A 14,762-nucleotide genomic window follows, 5' to 3' on the forward strand; every position below is an offset into this window, starting at 1 on the left:
GCATCATTACTAAACTCAAAGGGAATGTTCAAGGTTTACATGTGGAATTTGTTTTTCAAACGTGTGATGGGATTTAATAAAAGTCACCATAGCATCCCAGGACTTGGGAAGCAGAGGCAGGCGGATTTCTGAGTTCAAGGCCAGCCTGGTCTACAAAGTGAGTTCCAGGACAGCCAGGGCTATACAGAGAAACCCTGTCTCAAAATACCAAAAATAATAATCATAGTAATAATAACAATGATAAATAAAAGACAAAAATTTTTTTTAAAAGAAGCCTGATCTACATGACTAATAAGCAGCACTATCTGGATCAGGGTCACAGACCATTAGCTTCTCTTAGTATCAGTTCTAAAATAACTAGGGTAGGGTACCTTGGTAACAAATGTGGTCATAAGAGTATATAAAGGCCATTGAGTCTAAGTCCATATGGACTGCTATAGGAACACCTTGAAATGAAGGTCCTGCTAATAGCAAGCGCTTCCTTAATAGGTTATCAAAAGGGCACTTAATTAGTTTGTTTCTGAGAATGCTTATTTTCCAATGTGGCACAGAGCTTTAGAAGCTATGACACAGGATCTGGTCAGGTAGCAACCTCCTGCTACAGCTCACTCACCAATAACCAACAGTACAAGGATGACGATGAGAACCACAAAGAAAGTATTGCCGTAGGTCACTACCAACTCGACCAGCCGGGATTTAAAAATCTTCTGCCATCTGTGAAAGAAATGAAAACAGATACTGAAGAAAATGAACTTTTGCAATCCAAACCCTAAGCAAAATTTAAGGACAACTTGGTGCTCTTCTGCAGTGGCTAAGAGGCCCCATACAAAAATCAGTCTCAGCTACTGCTTATGTCTTTCCTATTTATTAACTTCAAAAGTATTTAGAAACACTTGGAAAGTCAGTCTTAAAATCCTGGCAGTTTCCAGTAAGGGTAACTTACTTTTTATCATACTTCCCTTTGTAGTAGATGAAACACCTGCTACAAACATGGTTTTGAGACAGGGTCTCACTATGTAGACAAGGCTAGTCTCAAGCTCTCAAAGATTCATTTTCATGTCTCACAATGGTAGGATTAAAGAAGTGTGCCACTATTCCTGGCTTTCCATTGTTTAAAATGTGATAATTTTTTTTTTTTGGTCAAGACTCCTACCACCCTAGGTTATGAAAAGGAATCTATAGAGTCTCCATCATTTCTATGAACAAATACTTAAGAGCCTTTGGAAGGAGTTTCATGCTGTTAAAAATCAGCAAGCACGCCTTTAATCCCAGCACTCAGGAGCCAGAGGCAGGTAGATTTCTGAGTTCGAGGCCAGCCTGGTCTACAAAGTGAGTTTCAGGACAGCCAGGGTTATACAGAGAAACTCTGTCTCGAAAAAACAAAACAAAATCAGCAAGCTAGGCTGATCATGGTGGTGCATGCCCTTTAATCCTATCACTTGAGAGGTAGATGGAAAATGGGTCTACATTGCTAGTTCCAAGCCTACATATCGAGATCAGATACAAAGTTAAAAATCAACAGTTGGTTTGTTAGAAACATTACCTGACATGATTCTGAATTTACATTTAGTATTTTAAGTTGGTCTTAATCAGTCTCCCCTCCCTGCTTTTTTTCTTTTAATTTTTCTATGTGTTTGTACCTGTGCATATACATGTGTATGTGGACCTTAATCTAATCATTCTCTACTTTATTTTTTTTCCAATGGTCTCACTGAACCTAGAGCTTACTGGTTCAGTTAGACTGGCTAGGATCCTCCTTATGTTTGCCTCTACCACACTCTATTACAGAAGCATGTTACCATGTCCAGATTTTACATCGATGTTAGAGATCAAACTCAGATTTTGAGTTTATACTTGTTCAGCAACCATTTTACTTAGAGCCACTCCCCTTTTCTTTTTCATACAGGGCCTCATGTAGCTCAAGCTAACCTCAAATTTGCTATGTAGCCAAGATAGGTCTTGAACTTCTAATCCTGCCTTCACCTCCTAAGTGGTGGAACAAAGTTAGTTATCCTAGAGAATATCCAAGACTATAGTTCCACCAGTGTTTTGGTCACTGTGTTTCCTATGAACTAAATGTCAATGTGTGTTTTAGCAAGAGTATTCCTTAGGTATTATTAACTATGGTAATTTTATAACATCCTAATTTAAATAGGAATAGTGTTGATGTACTACAAATGATTGAAACAATATCTAAATAACTTTTAGCAAATCCTGTTTTTTGTTTCTGTTTTTGTTTTTTGTTTTTTTTTTCTTTTTGGTTTTTTGAGACAGGGTTTCTCTATGTAGCCCTGGCTGTCCTGGAACTCACTTTGTAGACCAGGCTGGCCTCGAACTCAGAAATCCTGCCTCCCGAGTGCTGGGATTAAAGGGATAGGCCACCACCGCCTGGACTGTTTTTTATTAAATGGGAATCTAGCTTCATCCTTCATATGCTGAGTAATGTTCATTGCTTACTAAGCAATGCCAGGAGGAGTTAGTTAGGAGGTCAGAAGTCAGCAAATCAGCAACAATGTAAGCCAATGGTGCAAGTATTCAAGTTTCCACACAATTATCCCCTATAGCCCTGAGGCCCAAGGGTAGGCAAGAGAATATTACTCAAAAAAGTTCAAGTCAGATCTTACTTTGCAAAGACCAGAAGACAGTGTGCACAGAAAAGCAAATTGAAGAGGTGACAAAGCCAAACAGTGTTCAAGATTGGTGATAAGAAAAAAAAAAATACTCCTGACACCCTTACTCAAGACAGGTTTTACTTGTTTCCATACAGCCTCAATTTCAGGGTCCACCAATTTTGCACACAGAAACTACAAGGTTCAGGGTTTGATAGCACCCTCATCATATGCTTGCTTTGTTGTTCCACTAGCCTTACCTTTTGGGAGAAATGAAGGGAATGCAGAGAAGCAACACAGCAAAGACCTCTGCGTAGAGGAAGGTGGCAACTGCAGTCCACTGCAAACTCATCCTGTGACTTAAAGGTTTCCAACAAAGGGATGGGAGCTTGTTTCCTGGCAGGATACAGAAGAAACAGGAGGAACCATGAGAACTGGAAAGTCACTGACAGGGACTGTTCAGGGACCCTGGAGAGGCTGGGGCTGTTATTCTTCACAACAGACCACAGGATTCTGCTTCAGAGCTTTTGAAACCCTGGTTGAAACAGGGCTTAACCCAACAGCAGACACTTGACCAATGATTCTAGACAGCCAACAAACTTCCCGTTACTTGTGACCCTCCAGCAAGTGTGTTACTATGACTAGGTACTTTTGTTGATGATTCCTTTCCCTGGGGTAGTCCAAGAGACTCTTAAGCCTGTTTAACTAAGAAAATGTTTTCATAAGAACATGAGAACCTAGCCAGGTGGTGGTGGCACACACCTTTAATCCCAGCACTTGGGAGGCAGAGGCAGGTGGATTTCTGAGTTCGAGGCCAGCCCGGTCTACAAAGTGAGTTCCAGGACAGCCAGGGCTACACAGAGAAACCCTGTCTCGAGAAAGAAAGAAAGAAAGAAAGAAAGAAAGAAAGAAAAGAAAAGAAAAGAAAAGAAAAGAAAAGAAAAGAAAAGAAAAGAAAAGAAAAGAGAAGAGGAAAAAAGAGAAGAGAAAAGAAAAGAAAAGAAAAGAAAAGAGAAGAGGAAAACCTTCTCAGCACCCATCAGGCTCCCTTCCAAAGCTAAACCTGTTTAAGAAAATGTTTCTCATAAAAACAGTACATAAACAGAAGGACCTCAGCACCCATCAGGCTTCCTTCCAAGAGTAGAATCTGCCTCTGCTGCCAGGAGCTACATGTCTTCCAGTCGCTGCTACAGTGGGACTGGGACTGCAGTGTTCATACATGTATTTTCTGCAAACGCCACTGCCTAAGCCTCTGCACAAGAAAGAAGGCCCATTTCCTTCAGCGCTTATGAGGGGCAGATAAACCTAGTAGCCTCCAGCCTCCTTCTAAAGCTGCTTTTGAGAACTAGACAGGCCTTCCGAATGCTCGCATGAATGCACAGAGTGTAGGCCTCCATGTACTCTCAAAAGACCCACAAGAGCGACTCCTAGAGGGCGGGAATCCAGGCCAAAAGCAAATACAGGTCTCCACAGAGCATGTCCAGGCCTTACCCTGAGAAAGTTCCAGAACTAGAAAGTATCTCCCGAAGCCAAAAAGAGACCTCCCTGCATCCCTAGCAAGTCACAACTCCCAAGTCCATCGCGCCAGGTGGCTTTCGAGGAGCTGGGCCTACCTGGGCAGCTCTTCCGGGGGGGGGGACTGGCTCCTGTCCTCGCGCCCCCCCTAGAATCCCGCCCCACCTACATCCACAACATCCCTCTGCCTGATCCTGCCCTAAACTCCGAAGTCGGCCCGGATCCCTACACTTCCCAAAACCCACAGTATTTCTGGGATGCTCGCCTTCTTCCCTCATAAAGGGACTGAGGGGAACCTCGTTGGTCCGAAAGTCAGCCATGGACGCGGACCCAGCTTACCGAGCTTCAGCGTACGCGCACACCCCACCGCAACTACCAAACTCTCACCAATGCTCAGGCCCGCCCCCTAGCCCGCGGGCGGAAACCGGAAACGCGCGTCTGGCTCCACCTACAAGTCCTCTAGAGGCCCCTGACGGCTCCGCCCATTGTCGTTTCCCGCCCCGCCCTTAGGCGCGGCCTGTTGCCAAGATCTTGAAAGGAAGTAGAGGCTGGCGGTTGAAGGCCCACTGCCGCGCCTCTGACACTTCAGACACGCAGGGGTGGAGCTTGGAGGCGCCTTGGCGGAAAGGCTAGGGCCGCTTCTCTAGTATATGCGGACTTGCTTCGTTTCTGTTGTCGGAGAGGGGGAGGGGTCCAACGGTAGGGCGAGAACGGGGTGGGGCACCCCCAACTCGGACTCCGCCTCTTGCCTCAACTCCGCCTCCTCTCCCCCATCACCACCCCTAGGGAGGGGTAGGTGGGTGGGGATTCTGGGCCTTGGCGTAGACGTAGACACTGTCGTTTCAGCCTGGCTGCAGAGCGGACAAACACGCCTGGTGCCCCGGGGAGGGGCGTCACGGGGGGGTGGGGGGGAGGAGCAGTAAGAGGAGGGAAGACACAGCCTCTCCTTAAGACCTCGAGGCTCTGACCTCAGGGGCTAAGGGGCAGTCTGTAGAGGGAACCCAGTTTCCACCCGGGCTGCCTGAAGAGGCCACGACCCTGGAGGATTCTAACCCAACCGATCCAGGGGCCCCAGCACCACCCCGAGGGCCTAAAGCAACAGTCTCAGGGATCACTTCGAGGTTTCCAGTTGCCTAGACTAGACAACGAGCCCTGGGTCAGAGCAACAACCCTTCCAGGATCTGCCTGCAACTGTAGCCTCAGGCAGCAGTTCCAGCCCTCAGCTTGCTCACCAGTCCAGGTGACATGCCGGTGCTCTCCACTCCCCGGCCCTCACGGGTGACCACGCTGAAGCGCACAGCTGTGGTCCTGGCCCTCACAGCCTATGGAGTCCACAAAATCTACCCTCTAGTACGGCAGTGTCTGACTCCTGCCAGAGGTCCTCAGGTGCCAGCTGGGGAGCCCACGCAAGAGGCCTCTGGAACCACCGCAGCCAAGGCTGGCATGAACCGGGTATTCCTGCAGCGGCTCCTGATGCTCCTGAGGCTGCTGTTCCCCCGAATCTTGTGCCGGGAAGCAGGGCTGCTGGCCCTGCATTCTACTGCCCTGGTAAGCCGAACTTTCCTGTCTGTGTATGTTGCCCGCCTGGACGGCAGACTGGCCCGCTGCATTGTACGTAAGGACCCTCGGGCCTTTAGCTGGCAACTGCTGCAGTGGCTCCTCATCGCCCTTCCTGCCACTTTCATCAACAGTGCCATCCGCTACCTAGAGGGCCAGCTGGCTCTTTCTTTCCGAAGCCGTCTAGTAGCTCATGCCTATGGACTCTACTTCTCCCAACAGACTTACTACCGAGTAAGCAACATGGATGGACGACTTCGAAACCCTGATCAGTCTCTGACAGAGGATGTGGTAGCCTTTGCTGCCTCTGTAGCCCACCTTTATTCGAACTTGACCAAGCCACTCCTGGATGTGGCTGTGACCTCCTACACTCTTCTTCGAGCTGCCCGATCCCGAGGAGCTGGTACAGCCTGGCCCTCAGCCATCGCTGGCCTGGTGGTGTTCCTCACAGCCAACGTGCTTCGAGCCTTCTCTCCCAAGTTTGGGGAGCTAGTGGCAGAGGAGGCACGGCGAAAGGGGAAACTGCGCTACATGCACTCTCGAGTGGTGGCCAACTCAGAGGAAATTGCCTTCTACGGGGGCCATGAGGTGGGGCAGGTTGAGATGCTGCTTATATAGCAGAGGAGGTGGCTGGGAGACCTATTGCAGCCAGCTATAAGCAGTAAGGAAAGCCCAACAAGGCCTTCTCAGGCTGATGTTAAAGTTGTGGATAGACATGGTGACAAACTTGGGGGTAGGCCTGGGATGGCTATAATCTTAAGATGCAGAAATGGAGAAATGGCACCATTGGGTGGGAACTTCCCTGTGCTGGCTGCCTACAACCTCCAAGCCACTTCTGCTTCCTTGGTAAAATTGTCTTGGACAATTTGGATTCTAGCGATTGTGATGCTACTGGTCTAGCTTACTCCAATCTTGCAGTCAACCACTCCTGCAGCCACCTGGGAGGAATTAGACTCCTACCATCTGGGAGCATAGAACAGAGCCTGCTTCTTAACCTCTCTTGCCTCTCTGAGCCCTTTGAAGGCTGGCGTCCAGCAGAGTTGGCTGGCTGGGCTGTCCGGTATTATGGGCATGACTCAGCCCAAGCAAAGGTTAACAAGCAGAGCTCAGCACAGTGGCTACAGCAGCAGTGTTGCTGCTCAGGGTCAAGGCTGTCAGAACCCCAGGCATGTCTGGTTAGTGACTGACAGGCTTGGCAAGCAACCTGCCTAGTTGCCTCCCTCCCTCCCAGGGATAGGGATACCTGGCTCCAGCCTCTGCCATAGAAGCCTGACAACCTTTCTCTCTCACCCCCACCCCCACCCCACCCCTGATGTCCTACCCCCAGTGTAGCCACCCTTCCACCCAGATCACAGCAACTTTATGAGGTGGGCTGGGTCCAGGGAAACCTGGCAGACACTGGGAAAGGCTACTTTAAACCAGCGTAAACTTTATTCTCTGGCAGCCCCTCTCCTTCTTTGTGCCTTGTGGTTGCAGCTGCCTCAGGCCTTGTTCTGGCTACTGGTTTCGGTTCCCTAGTGCTTGGGGCGGGGGAGGGATACAAAAGCACCCATTTCATGAAGGCCTATGTGTTTCCTGGGTCAGGTAGTCACTTGCCCCAGGACCTTGTCCCACTGGCTGCATTTCATATGCACAGTCAGTTTTGTCTTTGAGTTTTAGAAAGGATTTGTCTCTACATTCTGCAAAGAGGTTCTCTGGTCACAGTCAGGTTTCAGATTAAGAGAAAAAGGGCATCACCCTTACTATATAACCCCTCTTCCATTCTCTTCTCCTGAATGCTGGGCTGCAGGGCTTTGGCAAGCTGCCGGGGCCTTGGGTGAGGCACTTGGCACAATACTTGTAGCTGTATCATCAACCTTAGTTGGCACTGCTACCAGCTGGAGGCACGAGCCTAGATTACCAGGGTGCTGCAAAGATGGTGTACTCACTTCAGGAATAAGAGGCTGGATTTTTGGAAACTGGGCTATATGAGCAGTTCTAGGCAGAGGGCACAAAAGAGAGAAGACTGGTATTTAAAGAGACATCCTCTGGGCTAGCTTCAGGAAATAGCAAATTAAACAATAGAGTTCACTTGCTGGGACTCAGAGACCTTGTGTAAACCCTTGGCCTGCTTGTCTAAGCCTCATATGTAAAGCTGTATGGGATGATAGGCCACCATGAGTGGATTGACTGCCCTTGTTGTATAGGCACATGTCCCACTCTAGTCCTACTGGTTGCTGTACTGTGGACATGGGCCTGGATTCAAGTCAAGAGTTTATGAAAAAGGGACTAACTGGCTGACTGGCAGGCAAACAGTAGGGTATAATTTTCTTACTAGAATTTCAGACAGTGCATATGCATGTATACATACATGTATACAAGCCTCCTGCTTAAAAGAACAAAGTAAATCTTAAGTCATCTTCATTTGTAAGAATCTGGTTATTAGGCTGAGGCAGGAGGTTCATTGTGAGTTCAAGGCCATCTTAGGCTACATAGTGAGTTTCTGGGATACAGAGCAAGGCTGTCTCAAAACATAAAAGCTAAGCGTGATGGCACATACCTTTAATCCCATCACTTAAGAAGCAGAGACAGGTGGCCAGGCGTGGTGGCGCATGCCTTTAATCCCAGCACTCGGGAGGCAGAGGCAGGTAGATTTCTGAGTTCGAGGCCAGCCTGGTCTACAGAGTGAGTTCCAGGACAGCCAAGGTTATACAGAGAAACCCTGTCTCAAAAAAAAAAAAAGCAGAGACAGAAAAATCGCCACAAATTTGGGGTTGGCCATGATTTACATAAAGAATTCCAGACCAGCCAGGGCTATATAATGAGACCCTCTCTCTCAAAAACAAAAACAAAACAAAACAGAAAAACAAAAAAACAACCAGAAGTCTGGTTCTTTAGAGCCGGAATATACCTCAGTGGTAGAGTGCTCACCTAGCACACTGAAGGTCTAGAATGCCCAAGACCCTAGGTTCTTTCCATAATACCTCAAAACTAAATAAAAATCTGGTTCTCTCTCTGTTTTTTTTTTTTTTTTTTTTTTTTTTGGTTTTCGAGACAGGGTTTCTCTGTGTAGTCCTGGCTGTCCTGGAACTCACTCTGTAGACCAGGCTGGCCTCGAACTCAGAAATCCGCCTGCCTCTGCCTCCCAAGTGCTGGGATTAAAGGCATGTGCCACCACGCCCGGCAAAATCTGGTTCTCTTAACAGCCCAGTCCATGCAGTCCACATTTCTACACTCCTTGCTACTTCTAGGCAATATGAGCTTGGGTAGGTCACTTTGTCTCTCTGCTTCTGTGTCTTATAATTGAATATGCACAATAAGGTGTGTGGCAGTAAGTTGGGAGAAAGAAGACAAACAGTGGCATGGAGGTGTGGAGCAGAATGATCCAAAATACCAGTCACCTTGCCATGACTACTTCTGGATACTCCTTTGAGGCCAGTCTGACTGCAGTTCCTATCAGGATTGAGAGCATATTCACCTGGTTTGGGTGGGAAATTCAGTGTAAGTTTCTCACAGAAAAGAGCCTGGGAAAGAAACAGGACATGGAGATTGTTGTCTGAGTTTTACAAAACCAAGAACTTTATCATTTGCTCCGTGCTGCTCTTAGAGCTATTGATCATGATGTCTGGGGCAGGGAGGCACTAGGAAGGAGCCAAAAGAAATGGGGTCAGCAGAAGATGAAAGACAGCTGCCCTCAGGGACCTGGATTTAGAAACTGCCCAGGCAGGGTACAGAGAGGGAAGTAGTGAGTGACCCAACCACAGTAGTAATTGAAAAAGAGGGTAGGAGGTTCCCCATAACATCAGACAGTCCCTTACCATCACCCCTATTTGAGGCTTGGCCCTACCACAAACACAATACCCAAGTCCTTGACCTTGTGGCCATCAACAGCATGTCTGTGGGACTCTTACCATCATCTCCCAGGACTTGTCACATTTGAATATCTATTGACCTTACAGGTGGAGCTGGCACTACTACAGCACTCCTATCAAGACCTAGCTTCACAGATCAACCTCATCCTGCTTGAACGCCTATGGTATGTCATGCTGGAACAATTCCTCATGAAATATGTGTGGAGTGCATCTGGCCTGCTCATGGTAGCTGTCCCCATCATCACAGCCACTGGCTATGCAGAGTCAGGTAAGAGCCAAGGCTCCAGGGACTAGGGCCCAAAGCTCAGCCAGCCCACTTTGTTTTTCTTCCAAGTAAATTTGAGGTCCTACTGGCCTTGATATTATCAGAAGTCAGTCATTCCTCGGAGCTCTTTGCTGCCATATGTGCATCTCATGATTCTTGGTCACCAAAAAGCCTAGCACAAGACCACGATTTAGAAACACCACATACAACTGCTCCATGTGTACCCTTTACCCACCTGTCCTTAGCCCAATTTTATTTGGAGATGCGCATAAAAAGTGGCTTGGAAGCTGCGCAGTGGTGGTGCATGCCTTTAATCCCAGCACTCGGGAGGCAGAGGCAGGCGGGATTTATGAGTTCGAGGCCAGCCTGGTCTTCAGAGTGAATTCCAGGACAGCCAGGACTGCACAGAGAAACCCTGTCTCGAAAAAAAACAGAAAAAAAAAAGTGGCTTAGGTGAGCCCTTTCATGACCCCAGCCTTTCATCCAAGCAATGGTTCTTACAAATTGCCAGGATAGAGGCCTTTGGGGAGTAGGAAGCCTGCCCTACCTGTTACTTTGGTGGTGGTCAGATTGTCATTATTTCTGTTTGTTTCTCTACTGATTTGATGTTTATTCATTCAACTTTTAGTGGATGCCCTTGAAAAGGTGGACATGCGACCTTGAAAGTCTCCTTAGGTTAATCAATAGCTCCCCTCCTCCTGAGCTTTAGAATAGTTTACCTAGAAAACATGGTATCTGTCATTACAGCTCAGCCTGAATTTTAGTTTCATGAGTTTTTCTGACTATCATGTGCTTTTTATTCTCTATTATGCTTTGTGTGATGTGTGTAAACTTTCCCATATGGATACTGATTTCTCTGCTCAGCATTCCCTTCCTAGACTTCAATCATCCTTCCTTTTTTTTTCTTTTTTCAATTTTTATTAGGTATTTACTTCATTTACATTTCATCCTTACTGATAGACTTATTTCAGAAGTCACTCTTTCTTCTTCTGATTTGTTTTAATTTGAAATGGGGTTTCTTTATAGCCCAGACTTGCCATGAGCCTGCTATCCTCCAGCCTCAGCCTCCCTAGGCTGGGATTACAGTGTACCTGGGTAAAGAGTTCTTTCAGCTAGGGTATCATGGGGTCTTTTTCAATTGACTTGTCTGAAAATATTTTTTACACTTATTCCTTTTTGTTTGTTTGTTTTGTTTTGTTTTTTCGAGACAGGGTTTCTCTGTGTAGCCCTGGCTGTCCTGGAACTCACTTTGTAGACCAAGCTGGCCTTGAACTCAGAAAGCTGCCTGCTCTGCCTCCCAAGTGCTGGGATTAAAGGCGTGCACCACCACACCTGGCTTTACACTTATTCCTGAGCTAGTTAGATTAAGCATAAAAAATTAGTGGAAAGTTAATTTCTTCCAGTCATTGAACAAGATTTCGTTCTCTCTCTTCTTGCATAGCTGTTCATTTTAAAAATCAATTTAATTGTTAGTAGTGTGAATTTTTCTCTCTAGGTAGCTTTATCATTTTTTTCTTGGTATTCTTCAGCTTCAATGCAATGTGTTTAGGTTTCTGCTTCTTCTGCATCAAACATATGTTTCTTTTAAATATGCATGCTTCTCTTTTTATTTTTTTTTATTTTATGTGTATGAGTGTTTTACCTTGATGTATGTTTGTGTACCAAGTGCATGCCTGGTACCTGCAGAAGGCAGAAGAGGGCATCAGATCCCCCTGGAACTTGGATTACAGACAGTTGTAACTTCTAAATATAAGTGGTCTTCAAGAGCATTGTCTTAGTTACTTTTTCTGTTCCTGTTGAAGAAACACCATAACCAAGGAAATTTATAAAAGAAACCATTTAGCCAGGTGTGGTACCACATGCCTTTAATCCCAACACTTGTGGATCTCAGTTTAAGGCCAGCCTGGTCTACATAGTGAGTTCCACAAAAGCCAGTGTTATACAGAGCGACCCTGTCTCCAGAGCAAAACAAAACAAAAAAGCATTTAATTGGGGTCTTGCTTATAGTTTCAAAGGGTAAGTCCATGGCCATCATGACAGATAACATGCATCAGGGAAGCAGGCATGGCACTGGAGTTTACTCAGAACTTACAAGTTGGAGGCAAAGAGACCTCAAAGCCCACCACAACCCCTTTAACTCAACTCCTCCAACAAGGTCATACTTCCTAACCCTACCCAAAACAGTTTCACCAAATAGGGACCAAGCATTGAAAAATATGAGTACGGGCTGGTGAGATGGCTCAGTAGGTAAGAGCACCCGACTGCTCTTCCAAAGGTCCGGAGTTCAAATCCCAGCAACCACATGGTAGCTCACAACCATTCGTAACGAGATCTGACACCCTCTTCTGGAGTGTCTGAAGTCAGCTACAGTGTACTTAAATATAATAAATAAATAAATCTTTTAAAAAAAAAGAAAAATATGAGTAAATGGAGGCCATTTTCATTCAAGCCATCACAAGCAGTAACTGCTCTTAACCACTGAGCCTATTTAGGGTTTTCAGCTTCTCAATCTTTCTTTTAGTTTAATAATTCTCCAGGTCACCTGTTATTCTTCCTTCAGTCATATACAACTTGATTTTTTTTAAAAGCATTTAACTATTTCTAAAACCAAGCCTTTAATGTGCTTTGCCTTACTGCTTTCCCAAGTTCTGCCTTTCTGTGTATGTCACTTTATGTGATTTCTCTCCCTCACCTTTTATGATAATCTAGATAAAGGGTGTATATGTGGCAAGTGATGTTCCAGGTACTTCAAGGAAAAGCCTGAGAGGAAGCCACTTAACCATTGGGGATGATTTTAGATAACCTTTATTTTAATTGTCTGCAATGGCAGCCCCAGGGCAGGAAAAGGGGTGGGATTGCAGTATCTTGTATGCTCCTCCTGCTTCTAGATCCTAGGAACCTGCTAGTTGCCAAAATGTCCAGCCACAAAGTGAGACTCCCTTCCTTTGTCTTACTGCCAAAGGAAAAGTTGTAAGGATATTGGGAAGGAAGTCTAATGTTCTTTCTGCCTACTGGAGCTAAGTCTTTGAAGACACAATGGAAAGGAGGATATTTAGACTTAGCTCACGATACTGTTAGCACATTTGTCCCCCCACCACCACCCCTGCCATTTCCTGAGACAGGCCCCAAAGGATATCCATCCATCCATCCAGTTACCTTACCAACTTGAACTTTTCTGAGCCAACATTTTGAACCTTTTCCTCCCTGTAACCAACCCCTGCCATTAATCCATATGAGGGTCACATACATGCTGGATATTTCCCACAGATTCAGCTCCAGAGTCCTGGCCCCTTGATGACTCCTCAGTGGACACTCCTTATTTACCTATCTGCACCAAAAGGCCCTTGGAGCTGCCTTCCTCCCTGTTCCCTACCATGATTTCCAGGTTCTAGGTTTTTGTAAAAACCTTGCTCTGGCACTGGCAAGATGGTTTAGCAGGTAAAGGTGCTTACCTGAAAACCTGACAATCTGAGTTTGATTTGTTTGTTTGTTTGGTTGGTTGGTTGGTTGGTTGGTTTTGGTTTTGGTTTTGGTTTTTCTGAGAGAGGGTTTCTCTGTGTAGTCCCGGTTGTCCTGAAACTCTCTCTGTAGACCAGGCTGGCCTTGAACTCACAGAGATCCACCTGCCTCTACCTCCTGAGTGTTGGATTAAAGGCATGTACCACCACTGCCCGGCCTGAGTTTGATTTCTGGAGCCTACATAAATGTAGAGAGAACCCACTCCACAATATGCTATGGTACATGTGTACTCACACATTACATATATAGAGATATATAGATATATATTAGTAACAACAGTAACAATAATAATAATTTCTTAAAGCTTTATTTACTTTTACTCTTCTGTGGATCACAAAGTCAAGAAAGTTGAAGCTGTCAACTAAGAAGACTTTAGGGGCATGACCATGAGATGTAAACTCTGACCAAAAAAAAAAAAACCAGGGTAGACAGATGTGGTGGTGAATGCTTTTAATCCCAGCACTTGGAAGACAGACAGGTGAATCTCTGAATTCAAGGCTAGCCTGGTCCACAAAGTGAGTTGTAGTATAGCCTGAACTCGTACTCAGAGAAACCCTGTCTCAAAAGACAAAGCAAAGTAAGTAATTCTTATAAGAAACAAGAGGTTAGAGATCAAGGTGCAGAGTAGGCTGTAAGGAAGAGTGTGAGTGGTGGGCAGCAAGGTCAAGAGGAGAAATGGCACACTTCAGACACAAAGCTCACTATGTATTAGATGAAGAAATCTAGCTGTTCAGCAGGAGGGACTGATATGGTACCCAACATAAGGTAGGAGCACTTCTAGCTGATAGGAGCTACTTATGCCAAGAAATAAAGCTGGATGCCTGGTGGCTTTTTTTTTTGTAATTATGGGGATGCTGATGCCTTAGGAGGCCAGAGGCACTGAATCCCCTAGAAAGGGAATGACAGGGAGCCACCTGACATGGGTTTGGAAGTCAAACTCAGATCCTCTGCAGAAGTAGTAAGCACTTTTAACCATTGAGCTATCTATCTAGATCCTTTTCTTTTAAAGATTTATTTATTTATTTCATGTATGTGGGCATACTGTCGCTGCCTTCAAACACACCAGAAGAGGGCATCGGATCCCATTACAGATGGTTGTAAGCCACCATGTGGTTGCTGGGATTTGAACTCAGGACCTCTGGAAGAGCAGTCAGTGCTCTTACCCACTGAGCCATCTCTCCAACCCTAGATACTTTTCATAATTGATATTATTGAGATGTGATTAACAAACCATGCAATTCAACCTTTTTAAACATGTACCTTAGTTTTGTTTTGTTTTGTTTTGTTTTTTGATTGGTTGGTTGGTTAGGTTTTTTGTTTGTTTGTTTTTTTTGGTTTTTTTTTTTTTTGGTTTTTTGTGACAGGGTTTCTCTGTGTAGCCCAGGCTGTCCTGGAACTCACTCTGTAGACCAGGCTGGCCTCAAACTCAGAAATCCACCTGCCTCT

The 14,762-nt window shown here is 45.7% G+C and overlaps 2 protein-coding genes across 3 annotated transcripts in view; one reads left to right on the forward strand and one right to left on the reverse strand.

The window, feature by feature from the left end:
• The window catches only part of Bcap31 (B cell receptor associated protein 31), a 32,164-nt gene extending 27,614 nt beyond the window's left edge, over nucleotides 1-4,550 (reverse strand). Inside the window, exons 1-3 of one of the 2 annotated variants that reach the window (XM_021187719.1) lie at nucleotides 4,464-4,550; nucleotides 2,870-3,005; nucleotides 614-714 (exon numbers count right to left, since the gene is read on the reverse strand). In XM_021187719.1, the coding sequence (XP_021043378.1) occupies nucleotides 614-714; nucleotides 2,870-2,961 (193 nt within the window). In that variant the 5' untranslated portion in view covers nucleotides 2,962-3,005; nucleotides 4,464-4,550. The remainder of the gene's footprint in view (nucleotides 1-613; nucleotides 715-2,869; nucleotides 3,006-4,463) is intronic. The other variant, XM_029534105.1, reaches the window with a different exon arrangement.
• A 400-nt stretch (nucleotides 4,551-4,950) lies between these two features.
• The window catches only part of Abcd1 (ATP binding cassette subfamily D member 1), a 20,626-nt gene continuing 10,814 nt past the window's right edge, over nucleotides 4,951-14,762 (forward strand). Inside the window, exons 1-2 of the mRNA XM_021187717.1 lie at nucleotides 4,951-6,269; nucleotides 9,620-9,800. Of these exons, the coding sequence (XP_021043376.1) occupies nucleotides 5,370-6,269; nucleotides 9,620-9,800 (1,081 nt within the window). The 5' untranslated portion in view covers nucleotides 4,951-5,369. The remainder of the gene's footprint in view (nucleotides 6,270-9,619; nucleotides 9,801-14,762) is intronic.

Source organism: Mus pahari, chromosome X (genome assembly GCF_900095145.1).
Source record: "Mus pahari chromosome X, PAHARI_EIJ_v1.1, whole genome shotgun sequence".
In the NCBI taxonomy this organism is placed as follows: Eukaryota; Metazoa; Chordata; class Mammalia; order Rodentia; family Muridae; genus Mus; species Mus pahari.